This window comes from Argiope bruennichi, chromosome X2 (genome assembly GCF_947563725.1).
Source record: "Argiope bruennichi chromosome X2, qqArgBrue1.1, whole genome shotgun sequence".
Taxonomy (NCBI): Eukaryota; Metazoa; Arthropoda; class Arachnida; order Araneae; family Araneidae; genus Argiope; species Argiope bruennichi.
Window position 1 is genome coordinate 134,436,162 of NC_079163.1, and position 18,433 is coordinate 134,454,594.

General features: G+C 36.9%; 1 protein-coding gene across 1 annotated transcript; it reads right to left on the reverse strand.

The window, feature by feature from the left end:
• Window positions 1–5,390: 5,390 nt before the first annotated feature.
• On the reverse strand, window positions 5,391–6,209 carry LOC129959902 (uncharacterized). The gene has a single exon (XM_056072800.1). It carries the CDS (start codon window positions 6,207–6,209, stop codon window positions 5,391–5,393), a length of 819 nt encoding a protein of 272 aa, XP_055928775.1.
• Window positions 6,210–18,433: the final 12,224 nt, after the last annotated feature.

The window sequence follows — 18,433 nt, forward strand, 5'->3', positions numbered from 1 at the left end:
TTTTTGCATCAAATTAAAGCTTTTTTTTAATTAAAGCTTAAAATTTAATTTATAAATTATGCTTAGATTAAATTATGCTAAAATTTAATCTGCACTAGCACGTCAAATTAAAAAAAATATCTTTTATCAACGTGTTGCCATCACATTGATAGAAGTTTAAATTAAAAAATAAATCAACTATTATTGCAAATTTATTAAACAAAATTGTAATTTTCGGCAGGTGTCTGTATAAAATGAAAAAAAAAAATGAAATAAGATATTTTCTGAAAAGTAAAAGGAGGAAAAGTTTTCTATGAGCTTTGACAATACCTATATTATTAATTCCATAAAACAATTTAAATTAAGGCAAACATAGTTTAATATACTTAGGATAATCATTCTAATCAGCTACCATCAGCTAATTTGGGGCATTCATTTGCTAACAAAATGGTCTAAATTAACTAAATAATTATATTTAATATAACTTTAGTCAATAAATGCTCCGATAAATCAGGAATTTTAAATTTTTACATAGGTCCTCTACCCTTTGAATCATATTTAACAAAATATTCTTGAGACACCAATATTTTTAATAAAAATTGTTGAACTCCAACCAACTAAATCAATCAATAAAACTGACTGATTTATGAAATTTCAATATCACACTTCTATAAAAACTGGCGATTTTAGACCACTTCACCGACTGTCTCAATAAAGATACGCTAATCCTCTGCAGGCTTTCTAGACAGTGATTGGCCTGTGATTATAAAAATGATGCATAAAAACTTCATAAATCGGTCAGATTTCACTGCTGAACGACTCTGATTTCAATTTTCATTTTTAAAAAAAATACATGGTTAGCTTTAATATAAAAAGCTTTGATATTGATTGCAGTTTAACATTTCCACTTTAATTTAAAGTAGAAATTTTATGGATACTGACAGAACATTAGAGAAAGTATTACAATGAAACAGAACTGTTTAAGGCCTACATAAAAGTACGACTGAATCATATAACTACCAAAATGTGAAGATCAAAAATATTTTGCAGAAAAAGCTACTAAGAGAGCAATTTACATTAATTGAAAATTTTAGCGATCATTAATACTGGTGAACCGGCTGGTCGCCAAAGGCGACTAGTGGTAAATAAATATAATGACATTCATGTATAAAATATAAATAAGGACATGTTGTAGGTGAAATTCGACAGATGGCACCAACATAGAAATGTCTTTAAATGATATTAATAACAAAACTATTTGTCCTTCATATTTGTTTTAATTAGCCCTTATTTTTGTTATTTGCCTTTTCAAAAAATTTCATATTTTTTGAAGCGACATTTCAGGAGACAATGTGATCTGGGATCTTTAACATTAGGTCCATAGAACAGAAAAAGACTAAGGATCACCCTTAAAGGTAATTGAAAACTGAATACTCAATTTGCTTTGTATTCATACATGATACGCAACACCTTTGCCCAAGATATAATTATTTCATTTTGAGGGCGCAAATCTAATCTTCACGCTATCACGTTGTTAAAGTATACACGTTCACTGAATAATTTCTATTATGGCTTTAATATGAGAACAGAATAACACGAGATCATATTTTTATATATTACAAGCTTATTTTTGACTCAGAGGTGCCACTTATATTTGAACTCGTTTCTGAAACAGTTGCACTTAAAAAAAAACAGTACACAGAAGTACTCATTTTTAAATACTTCATTTTTAACAGGGTGCAAAACAATGTGCTCTTGATTCTTTTCTTTCTACTTTGGCCGATCGTCCCCAGCCATTTCGCGAATTGGCCGGCCAAAGCCCGAAATCAAGAAAAGATCGGACATTGGCCTGTAAGTTTACAGCAACGTTGGCCAGATCCCGAATTGGCCGGCCAATTCGCGATCTGGCCGATTTCGGGCTTTGGCCGTAACATATATAATAAAATTACGTTCATTGGCAGATGAAATCTCCTGAAGCGCACAAAGAATTGCCAACAACTCAGCAGTAAATACAGAACAGAAATTATGTAAACGATAGCTCAGCGTCTTGGATGGAATAATAATGCCACAACCAACAAATCCATCTGACCATAGCCATCTGTAAAAATTGGTGTGAAAGCTGAATATTGACAACGATGATACAGAAATAGCTGTTTGAAAACTACTGGCGCTGTTGTGGATTTATCAAATCCAACAAAGGGATTCATAAAGGAAATTTGTGGTATATCCCAGGGTGGAAAGGACGACAAATCGACTGACTTAATAGGAACATTATCAAGTTCCGACTCTTGCAGAAATTCTTTGACTCTCTCGATGAAAGGGAGAATCTGAGAAGTGCGAGCAGCATAGAATCTGCGAAGACTAACTGGAAGTTTCATTTGACTTATGGGACGATTCGGGACAGATAACACTCTTAAAAAATACAAGGATGATACTTTTTTACGCCTTAGATGAAACGGTAGCTGATGGCATATATTATAAAGGCTTTCTGTGGGTGAAGTACGAAAAGCTCCTGACCATATTCGCAAGGCAGAATGGTGAATGGTATCCAATCGTCGTAAAACGGATGAGCGAGCGGAACCATATACCATGTACCCATAATCGAGACGGGATAGTATGACTGCCTAGTGGATACGGAGAAGAGAAGTTCTATCTGCTCCCCAAGAGGTTTTGGAGGGCACTTTTAGGATATACAATGATTTTTCACATTTTTTCCGTAAATATAAAGTATGAGGGAGAAAGGTCAGCTTTCGATCAAAAATCACTCCTAGGAAACGTATTTCAGGTACTACTGGAATAGGGATATTGCGAACATGAACATTTGGATCTAAATGAATACCAAGTTTTCTACAAAAGTGGACACATCGACTCTTTTCAGGAGAAATAGTGTATCCATTATTATCGCACCAAACTAGTAGCTTATTCATTGCATTCTGCAGCTGTCGTTCTATTAAAGGCATGTTGCTTCCTTCGCAGGAGATCTGCAAATCGTCAACATAGACTTCCATGAACAGAAGGGGACAAATGATTAAGAACCTGACTAAAATGAACGATAAAAAGTGTAACACTGAGGACGCTGCCCTGTGGAACGCCCTCAGATTGATTAAAATGACTAAAATAAAAATTTCCCATGCGAACTCTAAAAATTCGGCGAGATAAAAAAGTTCTTTAAATATATGGCCATGTTTCCTCTGAAACCAAGATTAAAAAATGTAGAGAGAATGCCATAGCGCCATGCTCGATCGTATGCCTTTTCAACATCGAAGAAAACAGACACAAAGTGATTCCTTCGAACAAAAGCATTACGAATATGGGTTTCCAGTAGAATCATATTATCAAATGTTGATCGTCCTCGACGAAAACTGCTCTGCAATGGAGGGATGAGGCCTTGTTTCTCCAATTCATATACTAGGCGGCCATTGACCATGCGCTCTAAGGTTTTGCACAAACAGCTATTCAAGGCTATTGGCCTGTAGTTCAGAGGGTTTGATGAATCTTTATCTGGTTTTAGTATAGGAATCACAATCGCTTTATACCATTGAGAAAGATACTTCTGCTCAATCCAAATTCTGTTAAATAAATTCAACAGATTGGAAAGGGAAGTGTTATTCAAGTGATGAAACATGTTGTATGTGATTAAATCTGGCCCAGGACTGGTGTCATGTGCTCTTGACAAAGCGGATTTTAACTCATTCATCTTAAACTCGCAATTATAAGGAAAACTTCTATGGGTATTAAATTGCAAATGCGTTTGTTCCATGCGACGCTTAGTCGGCATAAAATTAGCTATAAGAATTAGATGAGGAAACTTTATTAAATGCTTGTCCAGGAATATTAGCTATGTCTAATGGAGCAGTATATTTAGTATTTCCTGTTTTTAAAATAGGAAAGCGAAATTCCCAATAAATTCCATTAGCAGCCGTGACTTTGTCCCACAATTGCTTAGTGTATGTAGAGGACGTAATAGAAGACACAAAATTAATCCGAGATTCCCTCTGGCTACGTCGACGAATACGACGAGCAATGGCCTTGGCACGTTTAAACGCGATAAGATTTTCAGTCGTTGGACATCTTCTAAAAATGTTCCACAATTTCTTTTCCCTCCTTCGACTGTCGCGACAAGCCTCATTCCACCACGGCCTGCGAAATTTTCGGAGGCGTGGAGAACTCTTTGGAATGGTATTATTAGCGGCATTTATAATGGTGTCAACGACATATTGTACTGCTTCCGTTATGTCTGTAGTGTTGACCATGGTCTGAGTGATATCAGCAAGTTGTGAGAATAAATTCCAATCTGCCCTCTGGAACAGAAAACGCGGAGGACAAGGAGTCGCACCGCTATTGTCAGCATGGGAGATTATTAAGGGAAAGTGATCGCTGTAGTACAAATCCTCTCCAACTGTCAAATTCAACAAAGGAAGTATTTCAGGAGAACAAAGGGCCAGATCGACACTATGGAAGGTACGTGTGGGTTCATGAAAATGCGTTTTTTCATCGTTATTGAGCAGACAGAGACAGTTATTATTAATAAACTGTTCGATCTGTCGCCCACGAGAATTTGTATTGTCCGAACCCCGCAAGTTACTATGTCCGTTGAAATCACCGATTATTAGAAAAGGTGAAGGAAGCTGATCTATTAAACTGTCAAGATCCTGTTGCAAATGGTATCATGGGGCGGTAGATAGACGCAACAGACTGTGACCAAGGCTCTAGTGTGCACTTGTACAGCCACAGCCTGCAAGGAAGTGCGTAGAGATAGCTGTGTGCTTGGATATAAGTTAGATGTCAAAATACAGACACCCCCTGAATGATTTGTTCCAGTGCTTATGTCTCTACGAACGCAATTATAACCGCGCAGTTTAATATAATTATCAGTCTTCAAGAAAGTTTCCTGAAGACAAAGACAAACAGGATGATATTTGTTGATGATGGACTTGATGTCTTGCAATTTAGACCGAAGGCCACGACAATTCCAAGAGTGAAAATTGCCCATTAAGAAAATTGAGCTGCTGAAGAGTTAATAGGAACATGTGGTGGAGTTGGTGAAATTTCACAACTCATATGTAAATTTTCATCCTCATCGGATGGATGGAGTGAAAGGTGGTCGGGACTTTTGGGCAAGCCACTGAAAATGGACGGCAAGTCTTCATGGACTTTACCCTGTGTCGCAAGTCCCAAAGCGACGGAATTTTTAGTTGATGACTTTTTAAACTTTGATGCAATATCTGTCTTTGACATTCCACGTTTCGAAAGCTTCAGTTTTAAAGAATTTTGAGATTTAGAATTTAATTTTGTTCTTTTTGGTTTTGATGCTTCTGCGATACTTGTTACCGACAAATCTGATTCAGAATCAGAAGTTTTTAAAGGAAGTGGCTGTGAATTTTTGGTTTTGGACTTAGGAATATTTTTAGCTACAGAAGCGTGGCTAATTCCAACTGTTGTTTTTCTAAAACTTTTCGTCGTGCTTCGGGGTAAGATATCTGTTCTTTAACTTTTACTGCAGTGATTTCTTTTTCGAGTTGCCAGCGTTGATATAACCGGGAATAGGCAGTATGGTTGCCATTGCAATTTTCACACCCCTCTTGTGCTGTGCATTGTTTGCTATCACCCTTTTCTGCGCAACGGGCACAAGTGAGCGTCCCGCGGCAGTTAGTTTGAGAGTGTCCAAATCTCTGGCACTTAAAGCACCTCAAAGGATTTGGAATGTAGGGACGAACGGGTAGTTTAATGTATCCGGCATAAATGAATTCAGGCAACTTTGGAGAATGAAATGTGAGAATATGATGCTTTGTTCCCAGGAGTTGTCCATCCCGCCGTATATTGATTCGGCTTACGTGCGTTACTCCCTGGTTTTTTAGTTCAAAAGTTATTTCTTCTAGTGGAACATTCAACAATTCTCCACAAGTTATTACTCCTTTGGAATGATTCAAAGTTTCGTGAGGGCTTACGCTAATTTTAATTGTGGCTATTGCTTTAATTTTTAAAATTTGCTGGTCTTGCTGTCGTGAATTTACCTCGACTAGCAAATCATCAGATCGAAGCTTCCTTATAGACGTCACTTCGCCAACTGTAGCGCTGATAGCCTTCTGAACGAGGAAAGGTGAAACAGTATGGAATGTTTCTTCAGTGTCTGAGATTCTTTTAATAATAAAATACGTATCATTTTGTTTTTCAGAAGTTGGTCGAATCTTATGTTGCCCACTGAAGGGACCCTTTATAGGACGAGCCATGCAAGAGTGAAAAGAGGTTCGGACTCCAACGGCACCGCCCACCACCGAGCCCAACAAGGGAAGGCAGTAAATGGCTCCGGACACTCCCAGCCTCAGCACTTACCTTGGTGCTAGCCGGAGTCTATATGCTCAGGGCCATCTCCAGGAACGTTGACCACCCTTAACGCCAAGCCCCAGAGGATGACCCTTTCGCTTAATCACTAGCAGACTAACCAAATGATTAGGATACTAGCCGATTGATACACCGGGGACCACAGTGCACCACCCGTCTAATGGGTCGCCACGCATGGCAAACACGTGGGGGTATTTGCTGCCCATGAGAAGCAGGAGGCAAACAGAGCGGCGACAGCTTCTCATGGAGAGCTCCCTCACCTACCCTCGAGGAAAAGAAGAAAAAAGGAGACAGCAGAAGGCGCAGAGAGGAGTAAACCCAAAGGGAGTAAAGATCCCTGGGAACCTCGGGATTGGGACACCCGTACTCACCTATAGTAGGCGAGCCCCTGAGGGGTTAGGTTATAATGGATATCATAAGAAATAAAGACCAGAAACGGGATATTAAGAAGTATAAAAATTGCTTTATGAATGTATTGAAAATGGAAATTCTTTTTTCTAAAATTTGGAAGCCAAAACAGAAATCACAAAATCATGGCGCACAGAAAACTATTGAAGACTCTAATTTAATAATGATAAAATGTTTAATCTTTTTTTTTCTGTTTAATACAATAAAACCCTTTTTTAAAAAGTTTTTAATCTTATTATTCCACTGAAATTTTATCTCGTGGATTGTAAGAACGTAAAGATTGAAAGAGCAACAAAACATTAATAATATCAATATACCAATTATTTTTAAACTAATATGATTTCCACTTTACAAATAACTTCACAATGGTGTTATATATGGAAAGTTCACTATTCTTAAAGATATTATAAGAGAATTTCACAAAAAGGCTTGAAAAAAAAATAGGTTTCATAAAATCCTTTTGGAAATTTTTTACTAAAAATGTGCTACCTTTTCAAAGAAACTTGTTTATATGTTTTCTAGCTTTGGCCACTTAACTAATTTTGCCATGCGCCCATTATTTTTTTACACTTTTAAACATTAACAACAACGAATAATCACAAATACTATTATTCAACAAAGAAAAATTACGGGGAAGACGTAAATACCTCAAGTATTCTATGGATTCTCATTTGTATTGTCATCGAATTAGATAGTAAAGAAAAACCGAGGAATTGATTAATCATTTAAATGAGGTTCAAGTAAAAAAAAAAAAAAAAAAATGTTAAATTTTGATACATAGTAAAAATATGAAACACAGAAGTACTTGGAAAACAAAATCAAAACGAAAACTTAACAAATAACTTAAATCACCAGCTAATGCCTATACACATGAAAAAAATAATTAATTTACTTTTTTACGTTTACTTCTATATTCATATATTGAAATTCTGGACACTGTGATAAATATTTTATAAACACTGATTTTATAAAATAATATAAAATTGTGATTTAAAATCCTTGATAACAAATATAATATATTATATGCAGAAATATTATATTGTCTTTAAACCTGCCAATCAATATTTTAAACTAATAATATTATATAATGCTTTATTTAGCACTTTAAGAAAGAATTTAAATTTATTGCATGAAATTGTCAAGTATATTGTTGTGAAACAACTCAAATCTTTGATTGATATATGAATTAAGGTTATAACTTCATAAATTTGACTATAATATGCAAGTTTAAAATATCTTCATCATTTTGGTGAACTTTATTTGTTCGTGAAAAATATATATTTCTTCTGAAAACCTTTGAAATTTAAGGGTTCTGAAAATTGAGGGCAAATAATTTTACCTTTCAGGTATTTCACAAAGCTAAGTAATTTCTCTAAAGTTAATTTTTCTCTTGCTGCTTTTGATATAATCCAGAGAGTAAATCACAGCATTTTTTGCCCTATTGAAGACCTGAGACTACTTTGTTACTTTCTTTGAAAATCTATTTAATAGAGAAAAAAATCTGTTCTATGTGTCTAGAAACAGCATTTACAATCTACTCTACATTTCTAAAGTCCTTTTAAATAATTATTGCACTTTTAAATTCTATATTTTCATAGAAAATTTAACTGTTTTAAAAACTATGTAGAGGGCATTGTTTTTTATATCAGTTTAGTTTACAATACATCATTTTGCTATATATAAACTTTGCTTGAAGTACGGAACAATTTCAAATTTCTCTTATGCCAAAAAACATGCAGCACTTCAGTATTTTATGTAGTTAACATAGTGATTAGTAAAAATCTATTAAGAACAAGAAATAAACATAAATGATTGCAAAATTTCTAGAATTTCATTTTTTTTATAATATAGGCAAATTATAACGTGATTGTTAATATTATACATAATAAGTAATAGTTACTAATTAGCTCAGTGTTGGAAAAAAAACAATTTTTATTTTCGACTGATTTATTCATTATCTGTTCTAGCTAGCAATTTGAGAAACCTCTTTCGTAATTTCTTTGTCAATATTGACTGATAAATTTTCTTTGCATGCATTTGCAAAATTTATGCAGTAATTTTTCTGTGCATTGTTTCTTATGTAGTTGACACTGGAAATGCATTTCATTTTCGCGAAATAAAATTCAAAATAAACCGCTATCGTACTTTAAGCATACAAATTTCGCTAATATACGCATATATTATGTCAAGAACGAAATAGTTAGAGAACTTACTTTTTCAAAGCTAAAAGGCTCATTTTATACAACGTTCAAAAGAAAAGAAGTATTTCTTTATTTTCCGATAAAAATTCTAATGATACATTTTAGCTGATTATTTGTCACCAACTTCCTAAGAATCAAATGTACACTAAAATCATGAATATGCATTTTGCCTTTGGGCATAATATGAGAAATCTTTTAGAGTTCCAATTTATTTCCCTTATCTCATCCTTCCTCCCGTCCCTAGACACAAATATTTGAAACAAATGTCCTCTTTCACAGGTCATCAAATTTCTGGAACACAATATCTCTTAGATTGTTTTGAAAACTCCAACCTGAATAGATCTCCGGGTGGTGAAAAAGAATGCATCCTTTAGGTTTGTTCCCTTCTTGGTTGAAATCCTTTTAATTTTTAAGAATTTTGAGAGTAAAAGCTTTATATAAATGCATTATTCCTTTTAAATAAAATTTATTACTTCATTTGAATCATCTGAAAACTATACGTATTCAAACAGGACATTTACAAGTGTCCTGTTTGAAATACTTTAATTATATACTGGTTCAAAGTTCCAAGTAACACTAGGAAGAGAATTACTGGCCTTGGCCATCGTATTTAAAGTGTACCAAGTCCATACACGCAGCAATTTTGTGGGTTTCAAACCTAGAATCCTCGGGCCCTGAAATGAATCCCTCGTCCTAATACACTGGATAAAATAGCAAATCCAATGATAAGTAGAGTGCAGTAACAAAAACAGAGCACTTGAAAGAATTTGCATGTTATTATTCCTGCTTGTTGTGTCATTTGTAAATATGTATTCCATTCAAGCAGTATTGTACACTTTTTTATGTCCCTTTCAGATCATCTTCCACGCCATTTTTTCTTACTCTCGAATCGGTGTACATGAATAATAGTACTATTAAAGCCTCATCTCTGGCGATTCAAGGTTGAGATGTATGAGTTTTGACACGATTGAAACCAAATTCTGATGCATTGACTGTCACAAAATTACGTCATTGCGTTTGGGAGTTATCGTATTTATATGTTTCTAAAAGTAGAGACCGATTTGGTTCAATATTTGATATGTATCGACACTTTAGAAGTTCAATCTGTGCAGTTGCATGTTAAAACAAAATTTAGTGATTTTGGAAAAATTAAAAATACTTAGTTAAACAATTTTCAGCATTTTCACCTAAAATCGATTTTTATACGTAGTCTTTACCAAAGCAGTCTGAAATATAAATTAAATTTAGTTATATGGAAGGAGCTTTTATACAGTAAAGAATTTCTGAAAGAATTCAAAGAAATGTATATAGTATTTCCTTACACCATCAAGGAATAAAGATTTAAAAATATTGCATCATTTTTGTGGTACTAATTGACGCTAAAAATAATTTAATTCAGCGCTTTCATACATTTCGGGTTTCTTTCAATCATGATAAGTATTTGAATGCATTATTCAATTTTCATTTTACAATTTAATGACGCTTCACTCACAAGAGTTACTTGCATCACTCCCGGAAAATCAAAAGGAAAATAAGAAAACAATTCCCTTCGCTTTGAAAAAAAGTACTGTTGCTTGCTTCATTCCTTGTGAACTTTGAATTCTGTCACTCAAAGTCATTAGTTGAAAAATTTCTAACACAACAGTAAACTCGGATTTTCACTCTGATAAAAAAAAAAAAAAAAAAATGAGGAAAAGGGGGAAACAAAAAAAAACTCTAGACTGTGGAGTTTCAAATATTGATTGTTGCCTAGAGGAACATAGGGGTAGGGGGAATTAACTAAATATAGAAAAAAAAACTTCACTCATTCTTGAAGCATCAGAAAAAAACACTGGAATTACTAGAACGGCAGCAAATAAAAACAACTATTATATCTCTAAAAGGAAAAGAAACGTTCCAATTTTTTCTGTCATTCCTATTCTCCCTTCAACTTGTCAAAATATTGTGGTGAAGATGACCATGGATCTTATTTCTTGTTTCTATCTCTATAACTGCTATCAAAGGGATCTTCTCAGAATGGAATTCTTTAAGGTCTTCTATCACAATTTTTACTATTATTTCGTTAGTCCTAGCACTCAATAAAAAAAGCAGAAATGGCGTTTCGATTGGTTTTAATCTTTTTTTCTCAACATTCTAACAATAGTTGAAACGCTTTATAAAAATTCGCAATCTGAATTACTGTTTACCTTCGCTTACTTGGGAGGTTTATTTATACAGATTCAATGCGCAAAGCATAATGATAATGCTGCTCCAACACGAGTCAAAATCTAAAACCACTCAAATAAATGGGGGGGGGGGACAAAAGTAACAGCGATGAATATCTAAGAAATTTTATTAACGATTTTCTTAAATTCTTTTAGATGCAATATTTTGCCAAATAGATCCAACTGCTTGGAAAGGAATCAGAATGTTTATATACAAAGCTCTAATATGTAAGATATAAGCACACTAGTCTTCGAAAATCCAACTAAAAATAGTAGGAAAGGAAACAGCTGCAGTAGCATCCCTTTTTAAAGCAATACTGACTAATTTGGGATGGACTTTGTGAGTTTGAATCCAAATCAGATGACAAAGTTGACTCCTGAGTATGAACCCCTCTCTCCAAACTTTCTCATTACACCAGTGAGAGGGCGTTTGGCCCGTGATGTCAGATTTAATGAGCAAAGAGTTCTTCAGTATAAAGGATCTTAAGATGAATTGGATTTCGAATCTGAAGCCTACCGGAACGGAATACGAGATCTACTCATCAGATCGTTACGGATTTTGATTTCACCAAATTCGGGATGAGATGAAAAAGTGTAAAAAAAAATATTATCAAAGAAATCCGGAAAAATACTCTTCATACTTACTCGCTTCTTCACATCCCTTTGCCGAGTAAAATCATCCAAAATTGATATACAAGTGTTTCTGAAATCACTTCTAACTCTGGTAAATTGATGGATACTAATTTGGCAATTTCAATAAAATATGATGAAAAAATGCCATTGAAAGCACTCGAAAGTTTACCAGCAAGTGAGCATTCTAACTAACCAGGAGAAGTTTCTTCTAATAAAGACCTTCCCTCCCCTCCCCTCCCCTCCCCGCATAAAGCTGTGAATGCCATGCATGGCATTATGGAATCTAGTATTTTGACTGAATCCAGTTGTGACCATTAAATATTTTTAGCAGTTAATCCCTGATAATACACAAGTAACCGAAACTCGAATTTGCATTTTTGATACCTTTTTTCCCCGACCATCCGAAACCAAAATTGTAGTCGCAAGATCACGTCCCAAATTTCATTTTTTATTTATTGAAAATTTCTTAATCATTTTAATTATGTTTTCATTTTTAAATAATTTTTGAATTAACGTATTTACAAGCATATGAAAGTACCGAACACTAGACAGCCAATACTTTGACACATTTGGTTGATGGTTGGTTGGTTGGTTGCTTGAGGTTTTATGGCGCAAGAGCCATATCTGGCCATACTGCGCTCACGTGATATCATCTCAAACCATACGATTGGCGCAGTATAGCCTACCTTTGGCTTTTGCGCCATTAAACCCGAATAAATCAACTGGCCATACTGCGCCAAGCAAAATGTATAGTAGGCTTTATCAATAAAAATATCTACAGCACCAGACTATGATAAAATGTTTCATAAAACATAAATATATAATATTTAAAAATGTAAAAAAGAAAACACAAACAATTATTTTGAAAAAGAGTAAAAAGGAAACGAATGATGGAAAGTTGTTAAAAATTTTAAAGTGATAAGGCATAAGTAATTTGTGAAAACATCAAATGAGATTTAAAAAGCCTGTGGCTCTCAGAAAGTTAAAAATATTTGGATGGTATTTCTCACCCACCAAGTCCTTCAAAATTACTGATGATGTATGAAAATATTGGATACGATGCGAGTTAAAAGTAGGGCATTCAACAAGATGTGTTTTACACTAAAATCAACATGGCAGGCAGGGCAATTTGGTGCCCTTTCGCCAAAAATAAGGTGCTTGTGCGTGAAACGTGTATGTCCTATACGGAGGCGAGTCAACCTGACATCCACCCCACGTACAGGGAGGACCGACCACGGGCCAATGTTACTCTTCACTTCATGCAGTTTGTTATGGATCTGCAGATCCCATTTATTTTGCCAGGTAGAATAGATGTAATTAATGAAAGACCGCGTAATATCATTATAAGGAAGTCGTTGGTTCAAACACGACAATGGAGATTTTGCAGCAGAATCAGCCATTTCATTTCCATGAATGCCGACATGACTGGGAACCCAACAAAAAATGATTGATAATCCTCATTCTGCCAAAGGCGCAAAAGGGATAAAATTCGTATTGCTGTTGGATGCATGCGATTATGATAGTGAGAAAGTGTTTCCAGCGCACTCATGCTATCGGTATAAATTATAAATTTTCGCTGTGGCAAAGATGAGATCTTCTGTAGAGCGCAGAATATAGCAAGCAACTCAGCAGTAAATACTGAACAACAATTATGAACCCGATAGCTCACTATATCAGATAGAAGTACTATGCCATAACCGACATGACCATCTGATTTCGAGCCATCCGTGAAAATTGGATCAAATGAGGAATACCGATGGCGATGATAGAAAAATAGCTGTTGGAAGACAACAGGTGCAGTTGAGGATTTATCGAAGCCTTTGAATGGATTCACAAAAGAGAATTTCGGGGCATCCCAAGGTGGAAAAATAAAGGAGTCAACAGTTTTAACACTAACAGTATTGAGGTCCGAGTCACTTATGATCATTTTGGCTCTCTCTCAGAATGGTAGAATGTGAGACGGACAGGCATTATACAATCTACGAAGACCACTCGGGAATGTCATTTGACTTAAGGGGTGTTTCAAAATAGATTTTGTTTTGAAATAATATGAAACAGAAATTTTCTGGCGTCTTAAATAAAGGGGCAACTGGTGACAAATAACATAAAGGCTTTCAATAGGAGAAGTACGGAACGCACCGGAGCAGATCCTTAAAGCAGAATGGTGAACAGTATCCAGCCGTCGTAAAACAGATGATCGCGCCGAACCATATACCATACACCCGTAGTCAATACGCGAAAGGATGATTGCATCATAAATACTGAGTAAAGAGGTCCGATCGGAACCCCAGGATGTTCTGGAAAGTACCTTCAAAATATTTAACATTTTCTCACACTTCATTCGCAAATGCAAAATATGCGGAAGGAAGGTGAGCTTACTATCGAATATTACTCCTAAAAACCGTATTTCGCTCACCACTGGGATTAGTATATTTCGAATATATATATTCGGATCCGGGTGAATTATTCTCTTCCGGCAGAAGTGAACGCATCTATTCTTCTCAGGTGAGATTGAGTGCCCATTGTTGTTGCACCAAGCTACCACCTTATTTACTGAGTTTTGCAATTGTCGTTCTATAAGATTCATGTTGTTACCTTGACATGAGATCTACAGATCGTCAACATACAGAGTTCCATTAATAGATGGAGGCAAATGATTTAAAATCTTTCTCAGATGAATAATATAAAGTCTGACACTGAGGACACTTCCTAGTGGAACTCCCTCAGCTTGAATAAAATGATTAGAGTAAAAGTTGCCAATTCGAACACGAAAAGTACGTCTTGATAAAACGGTTTGTAAAAATATGGGTAAGTTACCCCTAAAACCTAGATTAAAAAGTGTTGAAAGTATGCCATAGCGCCATGTACGGTCGTATTCCTTCTCAATGTCGAAAAATATGGAAACTAGGTGGTTCCTCCTCACAAAGGCATTGCGTATTTGGGTTTCCAGTAATACGAGGTTGTCAAAGGTAGACCGACCTCTACGGAAACCACTCTGCAACGGGGAGAGGCCTCCCTGTTTCTCTAGTTCGAAAATTAGACGAGCATTGACCATGCGCTCGAAAGTCTTACAAAGGCAATTTGTAAGAGCAATCGGTCTGTAGTTCAGAGGAATTGAGGCTTCCTTGCCAGGTTTTAATATTGGGATCACAATAGCTTCGCGCCATTGTGAAGGGTACTTCTGTTCAATCCATATTCTGTTAAATAATAATAACAGATTCGAAAGTGAAGTTGCATTCAAATGGCGGAGCATATTATATGTGATCCCATCTGGCCCGGGACTGGTATCATGGACTTGAGACAAGGCCATTTCCAATTCAATCATCCTGAAGTCACAATTATATGGAAGAGTAGTTCGAGCATCGAAGCGCAAAGGCTTGTGCAAACGCTTGGCCGAGAATGTTAACAACGTCTAATGGGCTTGGATACATCATATTACCGGTTTTTCAAACAGGAATAGAAGTTTCATTATAGATCCCATTAGCAGCCTTAACCTTTTTCCATAAAAGGTTACTCGGAGTAGAGGATGTGATGGATGAAACAAATTTAATCAATGATTCTCTCTGACTACGAAGCCGAATACGGCGAGCTAGCGCTTTGGCTCTTTTAAAAGCGATCAAATTCTTAGTCGTAGGGTACCTTCTGAAAAGATTCCAGAGTTTCTTTCGGTTCTTATGACTGTCGCGACAAGCTTCCTTCCACCACGGCCTACGGAATTTTCTTACACGTGGGGAATTTTTGGAATGTTGGTGTTCGCGGCGTTCATTATTGTATCAATGATATTTTGAACTGATTTCGAAATATCTGCACCACTGACCATAGCCACATTGATAATTGCTAGTTGTGAGAATGTAGTCCAATCTGCACGCTGGAACAGAAAACGCGAAGGACAAATAGTAGCACCTCCGCTATCAAAATGCGAGATTATTAGGGGAAAGTGATCGCTATTGTGAAGATCATCTTCAATTCTCAAATTCATCAACGGTAGAAGTTCAGCAGTGGATATGGCTAGGTCAAGACAGTGGAAGCTAAGTGTGGGCGTATGGAAGTACGTTTTCTCGTCATTATTGACCAGAGAGAGACATTTATTAGCAATAAACTGTTGAATCTGCTGTCCTCGAGAGTTTGTACTATCCGAGCCCCACAAAATACTATGTCCATTGAAGTCGCCAAATAAAATGAAGGGTGACGGAAGTTGGTCTACTAGATTGTCCAGGTCTTGCGGACGGATGATACCGTGAGACTGTGACCAAAGATCGCATATGGACCTGCACAGCCACAGCCTGAAGAGATGTATGTAAAATAAGAGGAGTGTTCGGATAAAAATTTGAGGTGAAAATACAGACACCTCCAGAACCATGAAATCCAGTGTCTGTATCTTTCCGAACACAGCTATATCCGCGTAACTTGATGGGAATGTTGGGTGTCAAGAAGGTTTCCTGAACACCGAAACAGATAGGATGAAATTTGTTAATAATTGATTTCATGTCATGAAGTTTGGAACGAATGCCGCGACAATTCCAAGAAACGAAGGTACCAATTAAGAGAGAGATTTAGATGGTCAGTGTGAGTGAGCAGCTGTAGGAGTTGCCTGATCTTCGCAACTCATAGAAAGTGTATGTTCATCCTCAGACGGATGGAGCTTAAAATCAGGGATAGTTGGTGTGCATCCAAAGATAGACGTTAAATCCTTATGGACTACACCATATCTTGCTAATCCCAAAGCGACGGAATTCCGAGAAGTAGACCCCTCAGGGGCTCACCTACTATAGGTGAGTACGGGTGTCCCAATCCCGAGGTACCCAGGGATCTTTACTCCCTTTCAGTTCGCTCTCCTCTCCGCCTTCTGCTGTCTGCTATGTATTTCCTTCCCTCGACGGCAAGCGAGGGAGCTCTCCATGAGAAGCTGTCGCCGCTCTGTTTGCTTCTTGCTTCTCATGGACAGCCAATGTCCCACGTGTTGGACGTGCGTGGCGACCCATTTGGGGGACGGGTGGTGCACTGTGGTCCCCGGTGTATCAATCGGCTGGTAGCTAGTCACCTGAGTGGCTAGGGTGCTGGGGATCAAGCAGGGGGGGGTTACTCCTTGGGCTTGGCGTTAAGGGTGGTCACTGTCCCCGGGGGTAACTCCGAGCGTATAGGTAACCGATTAGCACTAAGTTAAGCGCCGAGGCTGGAAATGACCAGAGCCGGTGGCTGCCTTCCCTTGTTGGGCTCCGTGGTGGGTGGTACCGTCGGGCCCGAATCTCCCTTAATATCGCATGGCTCCTCCTAAAAAATCTCCCTTCAGTGGGCATCAAAAAGCAATGAAATTAATTCCAAATGAACAAAAATTTGACATCTTCTTTATCATTAAACGAATATCAGATAAAAACGAATCATTTAATTCTGTATCTCCTTTCCTTGTACAGAAAGCTATCACAGCAACAGTTGGTGAGGTCTCCTCAATCCGCAAAATGCGTTCAGGGGACTTACTAGTAGAAATTTGTTCTAAAAAGCAATCGCATCAAATTTTAAAATTAAAAGCATTAGCCACAATACCTGTTTCTGTTCAGCCTCATTTATCACTAAATTATTCAAAGGGTGTGATCACTTGTGGTCAATTATTTAATGTACCTCTCGAGGAAATATTGAAGGAATTGCAGGGTCAAGGAGTGACACATGTACGCCGCATAACCATTCGGCGGGATGGACAAATCCTTGACACTAAACATCTCATACTAACCTTCCATTCCCCGAAATTGCCAGAATTTATATATGCCGGGTATATGAAATTGCCTGTGAGGCACTATATACCAAATCCTCTAAGATGCTTCCAGTGTCAGAGATTCGGTCACTCAAAAGCTAATTGCCGCGGGACAGTTATTTGCGCCCGCTGCGCTGAGAAAGGCCATGAGAGTCAACAATGCACTGCATAAGAAAAATGCGTGAACTGCGATGGAAATCATTCATCCTTTTCTCGGTCTTGTAAACGGTGGACTCTAGAGAAACAGGTTATAGCTTTGAAAATAAAAGAGAGCCTCTCTTATCCCGAAGCTAGACGGAGGAGTTTAGCTGAAACTCCTACGCCAGGTTTGAGTTATGCCTCTGCGGTACAAAAAACATTCTGCGCAAATTGTTCATGCCAAAACTGCATTAAGAATAAGCCTAAAACCAAACCACCCGAGAAAACATCCGATTCTGACACTGAAAGATCAACGGCTAGTGCTCCTGAAACTTGCAAGCCTGGAAAAAATAAACAAAAACTCAAATCTAGCAAGTCTTTGAAGCTAAAGCTTGCGAAGCGTGGTCTTAAGCAAAACGACCTGCCAATAAAATTGAAAAAATCGGTATTAAAAAATTCGGCTGCCTTGGGGTTAGCGGCACAAGGTAAAGTCCACAAGGACTTGTCGTCGATTTTTGGTGGCATTACTAATAGCCCAGATATCAAATTACATCCGTCCGAAGATGAATCTGAGCTTGAAATGAGTTGCGAAGATTTAGCAACTCCAACTACTGCCTCTTCTCGCCCCTCTTCTAAACCAGTCTTATAATGGGTACCTTCCTCTCTTGGAATTGTCGTGGCATTCGGTCCAAACTTAATGACATTAAATCCATTTTAAACAAATTTCATCCTATCTGTTTTGGTGTCCAAGAGACTTTTCTGACACCTAGCATTCCTCTAAA

Bases quoted from the DNA above. Each gene is read 5' to 3' on its own strand.
- LOC129959902 (XM_056072800.1), bottom strand. From the start codon at position 6,209: ATGGCTCGTCCTATAAAGGGTCCCTTCAGTGGGCAACATAAGATTCGA.